The sequence below is a fragment of the Portunus trituberculatus genome, chromosome 6, assembly GCF_017591435.1.
Source record: "Portunus trituberculatus isolate SZX2019 chromosome 6, ASM1759143v1, whole genome shotgun sequence".
In the NCBI taxonomy this organism is placed as follows: Eukaryota; Metazoa; Arthropoda; class Malacostraca; order Decapoda; family Portunidae; genus Portunus; species Portunus trituberculatus.
The window spans coordinates 6,187,074-6,204,653 of NC_059260.1; the positions used below are offsets into that span (position 1 = coordinate 6,187,074).

At 40.9% G+C, this 17,580-nt stretch overlaps 1 protein-coding gene across 1 annotated transcript; it reads right to left on the reverse strand.

The window, feature by feature from the left end:
• Positions 1-210: 210 nt before the first annotated feature.
• LOC123518669 (peroxisomal membrane protein 2-like) lies at positions 211-12,066 on the reverse strand. The gene is made up of 6 exons (XM_045279619.1): positions 11,957-12,066; positions 11,315-11,403; positions 8,819-8,914; positions 4,552-4,714; positions 3,263-3,382; positions 211-324 (listed from the first exon to the last, which is right to left on the reverse strand). Exons 2-6 carry the CDS (start codon positions 11,401-11,403, stop codon positions 241-243), a joined length of 552 nt encoding a protein of 183 aa, XP_045135554.1. The 5' UTR covers positions 11,957-12,066; the 3' UTR covers positions 211-240.
• Positions 12,067-17,580: the final 5,514 nt, after the last annotated feature.

A 17,580-nucleotide genomic window follows, 5' to 3' on the forward strand; every position in this document is an offset into this window, starting at 1 on the left:
CTTTTGTTCCCTGTTCTTATTTCTCTCTTCTTTAATGGGCTATTCTTAGATTTATTTGTATTTATTCATCTCCTTTTCTTCTTCCTGCTTATTCTCCTTTATTTTATTGCACTTACTCTTCCTCCTTCTTTCTTCTTTCATGGACTTTCTCTTTTTGTTTTATTACAATTATTAATCCTTCCTTCCTTCTTCTTTGTCCTTTTTGTTTACTGCACTCCTCCTTCCCTCTTATTCCTCTTACTATTTCTTCACAGCCTGCCTCCTCTTGTTCGCCAGGTACATAATCCAGAACAGGGCGACAAAATTGGCAAACAGGGACCGGTACTGTGCACAGAAGGAGAGAGGGAGTAGGTTAGTATGTGTATGTAAGTATGTATGTAGTATCTCTCTCTCTCTCTCTCTCTCTCTCTCTCTCTCTCTCTCTCTCTCTCTCTCTCTCTCTCTCTCTCTCTCTCTCATTTTGTTTAGCTCATGTTTCTGCTTCATTTTTTTTTTTCCATCTGGTTGAATTCTTTATTGTTTTATTGTTATTCTCTCTCTCTCTCTCTCTCTCTCTCTCTCTCTCTCTCTCTCTCTCTCTCTCTCTCTGCATTAGGTTAGGTGTTGTATCTCTGCAGCTTCTTTGACACACACACACAAAAAATGGCTACAAGAATGGTTCCAGAATTTGAAGGGATGACATATGAGGAGAGACTAAAGGCTATGGATCTACCAACCCTGGAACAAAGAAGGGAGAGAGGGGATCTGATACAAGTTTATAAATTGATCAACGGAATGGACCAAGTGGATAATGAGAAACTGATTCTGAGAGAAGAATATGATATTTGAAGCACAAGATCGCATAGTAAAAAGCTGAGAAAAGGAAATGTCTGAGAGATGTTAAAAAATATAGTTTCCCGCAAAGATGTGTTGAGACGTGGAACAGTTTAAATGAAGTAGTGTCTGCAACGAGTGTTCATACTTTTAAAGTAAGATTGGATAAGTGTAGATATGGGGACAGGGCCACACGAGCATAAAGCCCAGGCCCTGTAAAACTACAACTAGGTAAATACACACACACACACACACACACACACACCTTTGATAAGGTACCACACCAGAGACTGATCTGGAAACTTGAAATGGTAGGAGGAGTGCATGGCAGTTTACTAAAATGGATGGAAGACTTTTTGGTAGGAAGAGAAATGAGAACAATAATTAAGGACAGACCATCAGAATGGGGATTGGTGGAGAGTGGAGTTCCACAGGGATCAGTGTTGGCACCAGTAATGTTCGCAGTCTACATAAATGACATGGTGGATGGGGTGTCCAGTTATGTGAGCCTATTTGCAGACGATGCAAAATTGTTACGAAAAGTGAGATGTGACAAAGATTGCGAACTGCTCCAGGAAGACTTGGACAGAATATGGAAATGGAGCTGTACATGGCAAATGGAGTTCAACACGACAAAATGCAAGAAAATAGAGTTTGGCAAGAGTGAAAGAAGAATCAGGAGTATGTACAAGATAGGAAATGAAGACATAAAACCAGTCATGAAGAAAAGACCTTGGGGTGACAATTACCAATGACCTATCGCCAGAGAGACATATAAACAAAATAATTGGAGAAGTATTGAACTTATTGAGGAACATAAGAGTGGCGTTCGTATATCTAGATGAAGAAATGATGAAGAAAATAATTACTGCAATGATAAGACCGAGGCTTGAATATGCAACAATACAGTGGGCTCGAACTTAAAGAAACACATAAGGAAACTAGAGAAAGTACAGAGGGCTGCAACGAAAATGGTGCCTGACTTAAGAGATTTGACTTATGAAGACAGACTGAAAAGAATGCAACTTCCAACCCTGGAAAACAGAAGAGAAAGGGAGACCTGATAGCAATATACAGAGTGATGATTGGCATGGAAAAATGGATAGGGAAGATCTGTGTATGTGGAATGGAAGAATGTCGAGAGGGCATGGGAAAAACTAAAATGGCCACTTATAGGAGAGATGTGAAAAATATAGCTTCCTCATAGAAGGGTGGAAGCATGGAATAGTTTAGACGTGGAAGTGGTCAACGCAAGGAATATTCATGATTTTAAGAAAAAGCTGGACATTAATAGATATGGAGACGGGACAACACGAGCATAGCTCTTTTCCCGTATGTTACAATTAGGTAAATTAGGTAAATACACACACACACGCCCGATAGCTCAGTGGTTAGAGCGCTGGCTTCACAAGCCAGAGGACCGGGTTTCGATTCCCCGGCCGGGTGGGAGATATTTGGGTGTGTCTCCTTTCACGTGTAGCCCCTGTTCACCTAGCAGTGAGTAGGTACGGGATGTAAATCGAGGAGTTATGACCTTGTTGTCCCGGTGTGTGGTGTGTGCCTGGTCTCAGGCCTATCCGAAGATCGGAAATAATGAGCTCTGAGCTCGTTCCGTAGGGTAACGTCTGGCTGTCTCGTCAGAGACTGCAGCAGATCAAACAGTGAACACACACACACACACACACACTGATCCTGAGAGAAGAATATGACATCCGAAGCACAAGATCGCATAGTAAAAAGCTGAGAAAAGGAAGATGTCTGAGAGATGTTAAAAAATATAGTTTCCCGCAAAGATGTACTGAGACGTGGAACAGTTTAAATGAAGAAGTAGTGTCTGCAATGAGTGTGCATACTTTTAAAGTAAGATTGGATAAGTGTAGATATGGAGATGGGGCCACACGAGCATAAAGCCCAGGCCCTGTAAAACTACAACTAGGTAAATACACACACACACACACACACACACACACACACACACACACACACACATAAGGAAGTTGGAGAGACTACAAAAAATGGCTACAAGAATGGTTCCAGAATTTGAAGGGATGACATATGAGGAGAGAATAAAGGCTATGAATCTACCAACCCTGGAACAGAGAAGGGAGAGAGGGGATCTGATACAAGTTTATAAATTGATCAACGGAATGGACTAAGTGGATAATGAGAAACTGATCCTGAAAGAAGAATATGACATCCGAAGCACAAGATCGCATAGTAAAAAGCTGAGAAAAGGAAGATGTCTGAGAGATATTAAAAAATATAGTTTCCCGCAGAGATGTATTGAGACGTGGAACAGTTTAAATGAAGAAGTAGTGTCTGCAACAAGTGTGCATACTTTTAAAGTAAGATTGGATAAGTGTAGATATGGAGACGGGGCCACACGAGCATAAAGCCCAGGCCCTGTACAGCTACAACTACAACTAGGTAAATACACACACACACACACCTGCTGGGGCACATAATTCACATTGAAGTACTGTATTGGAGTCCACACCCTCCAGTTCATCTTGAGTGTTGGAAACCACTTCATCCGCACCTCCATCATGGCTGCCGCGTGACTCTTGCCCTGGAGGGAGGAGGAGGAGGAGGTATCAGAAGATTAGAAGAGGAAGAGGATTGGTGTTAGCATGGAAAGAGGAGGATGAGCATGAAGATTAGGGATGAAGAGGATGTAGATAAAAAGGTATTTGAAGGATAAAATGAGGAGGATGAAGAGGGTGGATTTTGAGACAGAGAAGAGAAGGATGGGATGTAGTGAAAGATAAAGTAAGAGGAGGAGGAGAACAATAGAAGTAAGCCAGATGTGAGATGGAAGGACCCCTCCTGAACCCTGCCACCCCCTGCACCACCCCTCCTGAGCCTTGCCACCTGATACACCACTCCTCCTGAGCCTTGCCACCTCATGCACCATTCTTCCTGAGCCCTGCCACCCAATGCACCACCCCTCCTGAGCCCTGCCACCCCCTTCACCACCCCTCCTGAGCCCTGCCACCTCATGCACCACTCCTCCTGAGCCCTACCACCCCCTGCACCATCCCTCTTGAGCACTCCACACCCTGCACCACCCCTCCTGAGCCCTGCCACCCCCTGCACCACCCATCCTGAGCCCTGCCACCCCTGCACCACCCCTCCTGAGCCCTGCCACCTCATGCACCACCCCTCCTGAGTCCTGCCACCCCCTGCACCACCCCTCCTGAGCCCTGCCACCCCCTGCACCACCCCTCCTGAGCCTTGCCACCCGATACACCACTCCTCCTGAGCCTTGCCACCTCATGCAACATTCCTCCTGAGCCCTGCCACCCAATGCACCACCCCTCCAGAGCCCTGCCACCCCCTTCACCACCCTTCCTGAGCCCTGCCACCCCTGCACCACCCTTCCTGAGCCCTGCCACCCCCTGCACCACCCTTCCTGAGCCCTGCCACCTCATGCACCACCCCTCCTGAGCCCTGCCACCTCATGCACCACCCCTCCTGAGCCCTACCACCCCCTGCACCATCCCTCTTGAGCACTCCACACCCTGCACCACCCCTTGCACCACCCATCCTGAGCCCTGCCACCCCTGCACCATCCCTCCTGAGCCCTGCCACCCCTGCACCACCCCTCCTGAGCCCTGCCACCTCATGCACCACCCATCCTGAGTCCTGCCACCCCCTGCACCACCCCTCCTGAGCCCTGCCACCCTGCACCACCCCTCCTGAGCCTTGCCACCCCCTGCACCACCCCTCCTGTCATACCTCCATCCGTGACAGTAGGTAGAAGGAGAGGAACACCAGGAGAGGGGCAAACCCAAGGCGCTCTATAAGGAGTCTCTTGATGGCGGCTCCCTTCACCCCCGGCCTCACCAGACGATCCAGGAAGAGGTAGAAGTTGTGAGCCAGCGGTCCAGTCACCAGCAGCCTGAAGGAGGAGGTGATGGTTGATTGTGTGATTGGGAGAAGTAGGTATTTTCTTTGCTTCTTTGTATTCATTCAGTGGGTTTCTACTTTATTCAAGAAGATAAAATGGGAAGATGAGAGTTAGATGAGAGAATTTAGGAGAAATGAAAAGAAATAAATGGCTGAATGCAAGGAAAGAGAGGGGAAGTGAGGAAAAGAAGAGGATGAGGAGAAAAATACATGAAAGAACAAAAAAAAAAGAAGAGAAATGAAAGGAAAGGAAGAGTAAGAGGAGAAAATACATAAAAAAACAAGAAAAAGTTACAGAAATGAAGAAAGGATGAAGAATACAAAAGAGTACTGAAAGTAAAAAGGAAAAAAAATAAAGAGTAATAAGAGAAAGAGGAAAAAAGTTAAACAATGACAAAATACAAGAAGATAAATGAGAGAAGGAAGACAAAGAAAAAAGTACATGACATAACAGAAAAAAAGGAGAGGAAAATGAAAGAATAGAGACAAAGATTCAGAAGTCACAATAGAGAAAGAGAAATATGAACAGATGGAAAAAATAGAGAAGAGAATGAAGAGAGGAAGAAAAAATAGCAATAACAGATAAAACATATGTATAAACTAAAGAGAGAGAGAGAGAGAGAGAGAGAGAGAGAGAGAGAGAGAGAGAGAGAGAGAGAGAGAGAGAGAGAGAGAGAGAGAGAGAGAGAGAGAGAGAGAGAGAGAGAGAGAGTAGGCATAACAAGATGGGTAATCATTAAAAATCACTCAGCTTTACTCTAGATTTGTTGAGGTGTTCTCCCTTCAATGTTGGTGGTGGAGTGGGGTTTTCAAGTGGGGAAAAATAAAACAGGACCAAAAACTGCTTTCCTCCACATTTTTATTAATACATTATTATTTTTCCCCTTGACCAGATTTTCCTCTTACATACACACACACACACACACACACACACACACACACACACGTGTTAAAAAATTTAGTTTCCCGCAAAGATGTGTTGAGACTTGGAACAGTTTGAGTGAGGAAGTGGTGTCACCAAAGAGTGTACATAGTTTTAAAGAAAAATTGGATAAGTGTAGATATGGAGACAGGGCCACATGAGCATAAAGCCCAGGCCCTGTAAAACTACAACTAGGTAAATACAACTAGGTAAATACACACCAAATTTTCCTTTTACACACACACACACACACACCAGATTTTCCTTTTACACACACACACACACACACACACTGGAAGGGTGCTAAAGGAATGTAAGGATCAATTGTTGAACCCCATATTTGATATTGTGGAAACCTCCATACAAACAGGATTAGTCCCGAAAGAGTGGAAAAGAGCTGACATTGTGCCTATATATAAGAATGGTAGTAGAATGGAACCGCTAAATTATAGACCAGTATCGTTGACTAGTATATTGTGCAAGGTATGTGAAGAAGTAATTAAAGCTAAGTGGAGTGAGTATCTACAAAGTGAAAACATTCTGAGGGAAAGACAGTTTGGTTTCAGAAAAGGAAGATCGTGCGCGTATCCAATGTTTTTATTCAAGAGTGACTGACATACTGCAACATAGAGAGGGATGGGTGGATGCTATCTACCTGGACTTGAGAAAGGCCTTTGATAAAGTGCCACACAATAGACTGATGTGGAAACTAAAGATGATTGGAGGAGTAAATGATAAACTAGCAAAATGGATGGAAAATTACTTAATGGGAAGAGAAATGAGAACAGTGGTGAGAGGAAGGAAGTCCGAGTGGAAGAAGGTAACCAGTGGAGTTCCACAAGGGTCAGTGCTTGGTCCCATCATGTTTTTGATTTATGTTAATGATATGCCAGTAGGAATTGACAGTTATATGAACATGTTTGCGGACGATACTAAAATTATGAGGAGAGTAAAGAATGTGGAAGATTGTAACAAGTTACAGGAAGATCTTGATAAAATATATGAGTGGAGTAAGGAGTGGCAGATGGAATTTAATATAGACAAGACCCATGTTATGAAAATGGGAAGAAGTAGATACAGACCAAACTGGGATTACAGGCTGGGTGATGAGAAAATTAAAGAGACCAATGAGGAGAAAGACTTAGGAGTAATCGTGCAAAACACTTTGTCACCGGAGAAACACATTAACAAGATTTTTTGGAAAACATACATGCTTCAAAATATTGGCCTTGCATTCCACTACCTAGATGAAGGAATGATGAAGATATTATGTACCTTAATAAGACCCCAGTTAGAATATGCAGCATGTGTCTGGTCACCGCATATGAAGAAAAATGTGAAGAAAGTAGAAAGGGTACAAAGGATGGTACCAGGACTCAGGGAGTTAGACTATGAGAAAAGACTGAGGAAGCTGGGGCTGACCACATTAGAAGAGAGAAGAACAAGAGGAGACGTGATAACTATGTATAAATTGGTGAACAAGATTGACATACTGGATAGAGAGTTGATAAAGGTGACCACAAGTAATCATCTCCGAGGACATGGAAAAAAGCTAATAAAAGACATCTGTCTAAATGACGTGAGAAAATATAGTTTCCCGCATCGTAGCATTGATAAGTGGAATAAACTGAGCAGTCATGTCGTTGACGCGGTGTGTGTCAATCAGATGAAAGAGAGATATGACAGGAATGGACAAGGAGACAGGACACAGAGAACTTAGCTCGGGCCCTGTAATACACAAATAGGTAAATACAAATAGGTAAATACACACACACACACACACACACACACACACACACACACACACACACACACACACACACACACACACACACACACACACACACACACACACACACACACACGGTAGCTCAGTGGTTAGAGCGTTGGCTTCACAAGCCAGAGGACCGGGGTTCGATTCCCCGGCCGGATGGAGATATTTGGGTGTGTCTCCTTTCACGTGTAGGTGCTGTTCACCTAGCAGTGAGTAGGTACGGGATGTAAATCGAGGAGTTGTGACCTTGCTGTCCCGGTGTGTTGTGTGTGCCTGGTCTCAGGCCTATCCCAAGATCGGAAATAATGAGCTCTGAGCTCGTTCCGTAGGGTAACGTCTGGCTGTCTCGCCAGAGACTGCAGCAGATCAAACAGTGAAACACACACACACACACACACACACAAAGAAAAGAAAAAAATAGGAATATAGGCTTGTATTCCCAAACACTTCTGTGCTTCACCTCCATTATTTCAAGAGTTTAACTGAATTTATACAAGTTATTTTTTTTTTTTATGGTTCTAGAGGCAGATTCACAAGATTCTTACATTATTAACAGGAGATACACTCTTGAAAACCCTGCTAATCATCTCTGTGGCCTTGGGAAATAGTTGTAATGATAAAGCAGTGTTTCTGAATACAGATCTTGATTTTTTTTTTTTTTTTTTTTTTTTTTTTACGGTAAGGCCTATAGCGCCTGTAGGCACACTTGAAGAGTGTATGGGAAGCGCTGTTCAGCTTCCGTCCTTTAGTGGCGCAGGCAATTTTATTTATAGTGGTACCCATATTAGGGCCCATATCACCCCCGAAGCTCATCTTGGGTGTAACCACCTAGAACCTGGGTATCATGGTGACATGTAGTAACTTTAAACCACTCGACAAATGGCAAAGTGTTTTAAGGCTGTACGTGATGGGATTCGAACCTACGTGTGGATGTCTGCCCAATCCCACGCTCACCATCACATCCACTACGCCACCGCCTCCCTGAACACAAGTCCGTGTTGTCAGTGATGTCCATGAAAAATCTCCAGAAATTTGTACATTCATCACCTCATTCTACCAGAGATATGTGTCGCCAATGATACATGCAAGAAATCTCCACAAGTCTGTAGATGACCTTGCTTGAGTGTAAACGAAGTGTGTAATGATTGGAATGGAAAAGGCAGTGATATATTCTAGTTAACCTAACCTAACCTAACCTAAAGGGGTAGGAATTAAGAAAAAGAAATAAAATAAATAAAAATTAATAAATAAATAAGTACAAATAAAATACAATACAATAAATAAATAAATAATATTGCATGATTCTTGGTGATCACACAGCATTACTATTATTACTATTTTTTTTTCTACTGCTAATCAAATAATATCACCAGCACCACAACAAAGCACTGTTGTCTCACCCAAACGTGGCATATCTGGCAATGCTGCGGAGGTCCACGGCGTGCTGTCTGCTGATGAGCTGGCCCAGGTAGTCCCCCAAGGCTGCTGTGATGGCACTGGGGACAGAGAATTTGTGTTGGGGATTGTAAAGCTGGTGACATACATGCAGCACTTCATAAATGAAAGCTTAGAGGAACATTGCAAGGCTCAGGAAATAATGTCCCTCAACAAAGGTGGTGGGTGGGAACTAAGGCTGGTAACATAGATAAACATACACAAAAAACTTGGTGGAACACAGTAAGGCTGGTGACACACACATGGCACTTAATAAATGAGAGCTTGGTGGAACATTGTAAGCCTGGGGAAACATGTTCCTCATAAAGGTGGTGGGTGGAACATTACACTAATGTAACTGAATAAATAAACAAGCTTGGCAAGACAATATAAGGCTAAGGAAATGCATTAAGTTCCTCCACTTGGTAGGAACACTGAAGGACTAGGAAAATATTACCAAGTCTCTCAATAAATGTGGTCAATAGAATATTATGAGTCTGGTAACAAACTCACATCACTCAAAAATGGAATGTGGTGGGAACTTAAAAGGATTCTGAAATATGTCACACCAAGATTAAAAGAATGAATATTATGAAGCAGGTAAAAACATACTCAAGTCAGTCTAAAAGGATGGATGGTTGTCAAGTAATTGGAGTCACTTGAAAAATATGAACAAGGTGTTAAAATAATATTGATTTAAAGCTAGGTGTAAAGTAAAATATTAATAATTCCAAACCAACTGCTGAAGTAAAAAATGTAGGTAAAACAGGGATTTACAACCTAACCCTACACTAATGACCGATATATCAGGAATTTACAACTCAACCTTTTCAAATGTAACGAATTCACAAACCAACTAACAATACAACAGGAATTTACAACTCAACCTCTGATGTAACAGGATTTACAACCAAATCTCACCAATATAACAGGGATTTACAACCCAACCACTGATATAACAAATTTACAACTCAACCTCTTCAAATATGACAAATTTACAATCAAACCTCTATGATATAACAGGATTTACAACCAAATCTTTCCAATACAACAATTTACAACCAAACCTCTCTCATACATCAGGAATTTACAATTAAACCTACCAATATAACAGGAATTTACAACTTAATTTAATAAACTCATCCTGACCCCGATAGCAAGCTTGTCACAGTTCGACACTCATCTCTGTGTTTCCAGGACGCTACAACAGACACCATCACACAATTATCCTCTTGTTCCTTACTACTGCCACCATCTCTACACCACCAATTCTTCATCATAATCCATTTTCTCTTACATGACTAACAATAAGCTTTTCACAGAATTAAGTAACTTCAATGACAAGCTACAAACTAATACTACCTTCAGTAATCTAATCTAACATAGCATCACCTAACCAGACCCAACCTAACAGTCTGTAATATTGCCGTACCTAACCAAATGAAAGCAAACCTGATCTTATCTAATTTAACCTGATCACTTTATATCACAAAATAGAATATAACACTAACTCACTTAACCAAACCAAACCTAAATTACCTTTACCTTACCTAACCTAACCTAACCTTACCATAATTAACCAAACTTCACCTTGCTTTAACTTTCCTACCTTACGTAACCTTATGTAACCTAACCTTAAGTCTAACATAGCTAACATTTCTACTATTACATGTAAAGCCTCTGCTGTGACAAATAACCTGTTGAAATCCACTGTTAGCCATAATCACACATTTATGACTACCTTGTATATCTCGCAGGTACACCCTTTGTTAGAGTACAGCTCAGCGGTGTGGAACCTTGGATATGTAAAAGATGTTACAGTGCTTGAGTCAGTTTAGCGTCGATGGACTAAATGTGTTGACGTCATTGAGGATTTACCACATTATGATCATATTACAGCTTTGAATTTATTTTCTGTTAAAGGGCAATTACAGTACTACATCATGACATTATTAAGATGTGGCAAATTGTAATTGAGAAATCTTCCTTAAGTTCTAATGATTTTTCTTCCACCTAGCTTTTAACACTACCAGAGGCCATCCACACAAGTTAGCACATGTTTGCACCAGCCTAGACAATAGGAAACACTCATTTGTGATACATAATGTTGGTCTTTGGAATTCCCTCCCCGAGTCTGTTGTTACATGTCCCAGTCATTTAAATCTGGTTTAGCATCTCATCTTGGGAATCTATCTTTTGAGTATTATGATTAATGGGGTTGTTAATTTACTTGATTCCTTGTTGCTGCTTATGATAACTCTCCAGCCCTTTCATATTGTTAATTTGAGCTATGGAGTAACTGCACTTGTAAGGGCTGGTGCATCAACAGTGCGGTTTCTTTACCCCTTACCCGAGTTAGAGGACCAGAAGCCCACCAGATAAGAGTACTTAACGTAATCTTACCTTTACCTATCCTTATCTCACCTAACCTAACTAATTTGTTAATGGTTTCCTGTCCTCACCTGGTGCAGGACTTGGTGACGAGTGGTTGAGAGGCCAGACAGCCATTATAGGAGGTGAGTCCCTTCTGCAGCACCGACACCACCACCATCTTAGCGCAGGCAGGAAGAAAAGACATTAATTCATCTCCTCCATTCCCATCCTGTTACTAGCCGCCATAATTGAAGGTTTTCCCCTCCTCTAAACCAATAATCCCATTACTCATCTTACTAGAAATGTTTATAATTGAATAGTCTTTAATCTCGTTACACAGAACAAGCGTGACTCGATGCCTGTAGTCTGAAAAGAGCAGAAATGTTGAGTCGTACTCCATCAAACACTGCATCGTCTCCCCACAAGTTACCAGTCAGTGTACTTAACCTATTTTCTACCCTTAGCTCTAACAATCCCATTAATTCTTACGGCAGAGATACGAACAATATAATTATCTTAAATCTAGTACTTTACAACAATCGTGTCTTGAACCCTTTAATCTGAAAAAAGCTGAAACATTGAACCTATTTGTTCCTTCACGCCAAGGCCGCATTATCTCCCCTACAGATAACAATCCGGCATATTTCATCCATTTTCTCCCAATTAAACTAAAAACGAATGTCATTCATTCTTTACAAATATGAGTAAGTGAATCATCTTTAGCTCCATACCTTGAAAGAAGCGTGACTCACTCCCTGTAGCCTAAAAAATATGTAAAATCCGTGAATTCAACAGGTGGTTCTGGATCACTCACCACACCAGTCTCTTATGGCCGATCTAGACTGAAGGGACTTTTGCTTTTGTTTCTAACTCGATAAAAAAAAAACAACTCAACAGCGTGACTCTCAATGCCAATACTGGTAAGAAGAGCTGTGGATGTAGAGTGTGATCTGCTTTTGATATGGTTACTTCTTTAGAATGTAGAAATATGACGATAACATGACTTCCTTGTAGCTAGTTGTGTCATGAGGCGCACATGTTTATGTAACAGCGCGGCGGTGAATTTAATTCAGCTCGAGCCTCGGGACACTAGGACAGGAGGGAGGGTTGTGAGTTGGACGGATGGTGTAACATTGTGTTATATAATTAAAACACACACACACACACACACACACACACACACACACACACACACACACACACTTGATAAAATATATGAGTGGAGTAAAGAGTGGCAGATGGAATTTAATATAGACAAGAGCCATGTTATGAAAATGGGAAGAAGTAGATACAGACCAAACAGGGATTACAGGCTGGGTGATGAGAAAATTAAAGAGACCAATGAGGAGAAAGACTTAGGAGTAACCGTGCAAAACACTTTGTCACCGGAGAAACACATTAACAAGATATTTTGGAAAACATATAACATGCTTCAAAATATTGGCCTTGCATTCCACTACCTAGATGAAGGAATGATGAAGAAGATATTATGTACCTTAATAAGACCCCAGTTAGAATATGCAGCATGTGTCTGGTCACCGCATATGAAGAAAAATGTGAAGAAGGTGGAAAGGGTACAGAGGCTGGCAACAAGGATGGTACCAGGACTCGAGGAGTTAGACTATGAGGAAAGACTGAGGAAGCTGGGGCTGACCACATTAGAAGAGAGAAGAACAAGAGGAGACATGATAACTATGTATAAATTGGTGAACAAGATTGACATACTGGATAGAGAGTTGATAAAGGTGACCACAAGTAATCATCTCCGAGGACATGGAAAAAGCTAATAAAGGACATCTGTCTAAATGACGTGAGAAAATACAGTTTCCCGCATCGTAGCATTGATAAGTGGAATAAACTGAGCAGTGATGTCGTTGACGCGGTGTGTGTCAATCAGATGAAAGAGAGATATGACAGGAATGGACAAGGAGACAGGACACAGAGAGCTTAGCTCGGGCCCTGTAATACACAAATAGGTAAATACACACACACACACACACACACACACACACACACACACACACACACACACACACACACACACACACACACACACACAAGGATGCATGCATATGGGCCACTTTTTTTTTGTAGCGACTACAAAATAATGTTGAGTAGTGGCGGACAGATCCATTTTTCGACTACACAACTGTGGCCGGCCACAATGGACAACGATAAACCGTTATTTCCAGTGGCAGCATGCACATGAGCCACTTTTAGTTGCCGTCGCTTTGTCACCCGCGTCACAGACTATTTCTAGCGTGAGCGAAGAGTGTGAAACATATTATGTTGGAGTTGTTTGGCTGTGCAACATTGATCGCACAGCTCCAAGATAGACAGGATTTTGTGATTTCCAGCTGAAGGAATACAGTGATAAGAATATTGAAAAAAAAAAAAAAATGTGGACAGAGGTGTGTGAAGCTGTAGTCTCTGACTGGAGTAATCTTTCGCCTGGAGAAAGAATTGAGAAAGGTAACACAACATACTTTATTGAAAGAAAAACATTATTCATCAGCAAATTGTGTTACACCTGCCTCCTTGTCTGTGTCTGTCTATCTGTCTGTCTATCTGTCACTATGTATATATATATATATATATATATATATATATATATATATATATATATATATATATATATATATATATATATATATATATATATATATATATATATATATATATATATATATATATATATATATATGTGTGTGTGTGTGTGTGTGTGTGTGTGTGTGTGTGTGTGTGTGTATTTACCTAGTTGTATTGTACAGGGATCAAGCAGGGCTCATAGTGCCCTGTTTCCATGTCTCCATTTTTCCAATTTTCTTTAAAGTTATGCACATTATGTGCTCTAACAACTTCGTCACTCAGTGCATTCCACTTTTCCACTGTTCTATTTGGATAACTGTATTTTCCAATATTCTTCACACACTGCCTTATCCTGATCTTCTTTACATGTCCTCTTGTCCTTCCATCTTCTTCTGTCACCAGCACCAGGTTTTCCTTGTCTATCTTTTCAATGCTGTTTACTATTTTATACATTGTTATTAGGTCTCCTTGTTCTCTTGTATCTTGTAAAGTTGGCAGTCCCATTTCCTTTAGCCTTTCTTCATATGTTAGGTCCTTTAGTCTCAGCACCATCTTTGTAGCAATCTTCTGGATCCGTTCTAATCTTCTTATATCTTTTATAGAGCTCGATGACCACACCTCTGCTGCATATTCCAGCTTTGAACATATCATGCTCGTAATAATTTTTTTGTATCTTTGTCCATGAATCAAAATGCCACTCTAACATTAGTCAACATTTTATATGCTAATCCAAATATCTTGCTTTTGTGTTTTTCAGAGTTCAGATTTTACTGTATGATCACTTCCAGATCTTTTTCCTCTTTAGTCTTCATTATTTGTTCCTCTTCCATCAAATAGTTCCATACTGGTCTTCTTTTACTCTTTCCCAGTTCCATTACGTGACATTTCTTGGCATTGAACTCTAATTTCCACTTCTTACACCACTCGTAGATATTGTTTATATCTTCCTGCAACAGCAAACAGTCCTTTCGGGTTTTGATTACTCTTAGCAATTTTGCATCATCAGCAAACAAATTAATATTACTGTTAATCCCATTTTTGTATGTCATTTACATATACCTGGAACATAATGGGAGCTAACACTGATCCTTGCGGCACTCCACTTGTTACTTTACCCCAAGATGAGTATGTATCTCTGATCACAGTTCTCATCTCTTTGTCCTTCAAGTAATCCCTTATCCAATCTAACAAAGTTCCTCTCAGTCCACCTATGCTCTCTAACTTCCAAAGTAGTCTGCGGTGAGGAACTTTATCAAAAGCCCTTTCTATGTCCAGGTATACTGTGTCCACCCATCCATCTCTGCTTTCCAGTCCTTCTATTACTCTTGAGTAGAAACTTAATAAGTTTGACACACATGACCGTCCTGTCCTGAACCCAAATTGTTTGTTCGATGTAACTTGTTCTCCCAGATGTTTAACCCATTTTTCTTTGATAACAATTTCACATATCTTCCCCACAACACTTGTAAGTAACACTAGTCTGTAATTTAATGGCTCAGTTGACTTTCCTCCTTTGAATATTGGGATTATGTTGGCTCTTTTCCATTCTAGTGGTAGGCCTACTCTCCTTTCTTTTAACGAACTTGTAACTATTTCCCAAATTGGATCTAACAGCTGCTCTTTACATTCTTTTAGCACCCAGCCTGATACACCATCCGACCCCATTGTTTTTCTGACATCCAAATTATCTAGTAGTCTTTCAATATCGTCTTTGTGCACTATGATTTCCTGCAATCCTCGGCAACGCAATGTCCTATTTGGTTCTGCAAATTCCTTTTCTTCAGTGAACACAGTTTTGAAGCTCTCATTCATTATTCACACATCTCCTTCTCTGTTTGGTAACACATTTCCTTCTCTGTTTGATATATGCCTTTCCTCCTTTAATTATTTTGTTTTCTATTGTGTCCTTATTCTTCATCTTACCATTTATAAATATGTAGAAAAGCTTGGGTTCATCTTCACTTTTTCACACCACATCTTTCTCAAAGTTTCTTTCTTCCTCTCTCTTTACTCTAATATATTAATTTCTCGCATCCTTGTACTGCTCTATTATTTAAATTTTTCTTCTTTTTGAGTTTCTTCCAAGCTTTATGTTTTGCCTTTTTATCTTCTGTACTCGTACATCTGCCATTGTACCAAGCGTGTACACTTTTCTTTATTCTATAGAAAGGTACGTATTTCTTCACTCCTTCGTTATATTTCTGTAGGATTATTTCACATTTTCCCTGTATTGTCCTTCTGTTCATAATGTTCCTCCATTCAATTTCAGCAAAAGAAATTTTCTTACTTTTTTCAGAATCTGCTCCTGCATGATTTGATCTCTCTTTTTTGTAGTCTTCTCTGTATCTTATCCCATCCTCCTCCTGCATTTCCAACACTAATGTTACATGATCACTTCTTCCCACTGGACTAAGGTATTGTATGGTGGGAGTGGGCTCTGCCTTTTTTGTAAATACTAGATCGAGCAACGATGGTTCTTCTTCCTATGCGTGTATGTGTTAACGTGTGTGTTTGCATATAATATATAATTGTGTATGTGCGTAGCCTGTATTTGCGTGTGTGTGTGTGTTTCACTGTTTGATCTGCTGCAGTCTCTGACGAGACAGCCAGACGTTACCCTATGGAACGAGCTCAGAGCTCATTATTTCCGATCTTCGGATAGGCCTGAGACCAGGCACACACCACACACCGGGACAACAAGGTCACAACTCCTCGATTTACACCCCGTACCTACTCACTGCTAGGTGAACACCACCTACACGTCAAAGGAGACACACCCAAATATCTGTGTGTGTGTGTGTGTTTATATATTATATAATATTTATTTTCTATCATAAGATGACACAGACTTATCAGTGGCCACTACTGAATGGCTCGTGTGCAAGGTGCACCTACTCAACACTTTTTGTGGCGGTCACTTTTCGTTGCGGCCACTGACCACAAAAAAGTGGCTGGTGTCCACCCAACCTTATTGTATTACACAATATAGTATGTTTTCATATTGTCATATTTTATCTTGGTTGTTTTAGTTATAGTGTAGTGAAAGGAAAATAAATTAACAATCCTTGACCATTGATCGTTGATGAATAGGAAGAGAGTGGGGCGACAGGACAGAACCCTGAGGAACCCCACTGTTAATAGATTTAGAAGAATAGTGCCTGTCTACCATAGCAGCAATATAGAATGGTCGGAGAGGAAACTTGAGATAAAGTTGTAGATAGAAGGATAGAAGCCGTAGGAGATAAAAGCTTTGTGTCAGACTCTATCAAAATCTCTGCCTAAAAGAGGATGACCAAGACTCAGTAAGGAAAGCCAATCATCAGTAGAGTAGAGCAACCTTTACGGAAGCACTACTGGCGGTCAGAAACAAGCTTGTGAAGTGATAGATGTTTAATAATTTTCCTGTTGAAGATAGATAAAAAACTTTAGACAAGCAAAAAAGTAAAGCAATAGGACGGTAGTTTGAGGAATCAGAACGATCACTCTTTTTAGGAACAGGCTGAATGTAGGCGAATTTCTAGCAAGCAGGAAAGTAAGATGTTGATAGACAGAGCTGAAATATGTTTGGGCAAGCAAGGTGCAAGCATGGAGGTACAGTTTCTGAGAACAATAGGAGGGACCCTATCAGGTCCATAAGCCTTCCGAGAACAGCGAGGGCATAGAAAACACCATTACGAAAAATTTTAATCAGTGGCAAGAAATAGTGAGAGGGAGGAATAAGCCCAGTCATCCAAGGTAAAGTTATTAGCAAATGCTTGAGAGAAGA

What these genes read in the sequence shown, in the direction of transcription:
- LOC123518669 (XM_045279619.1), bottom strand. Translation starts at nt 11,403, where the DNA reads ATGGTGGTGGTGTCGGTGCTGCAGAAGGGACTCACCTCCTATAATGGC. An exon ending in GCCAGATATGCCACGTTTGG is followed by an intron (nt 4,715 to 8,818) that starts GTGAGACAACAG and finishes CTCCTCCTTCAG; the next exon opens with GCTGCTGGTGACTGGACCGC. An exon ending in ACCTACTGTCACGGATGGAG is followed by an intron (nt 3,383 to 4,551) that starts GTATGACAGGAG and finishes TCCTCCCTCCAG; the next exon opens with GGCAAGAGTCACGCGGCAGC.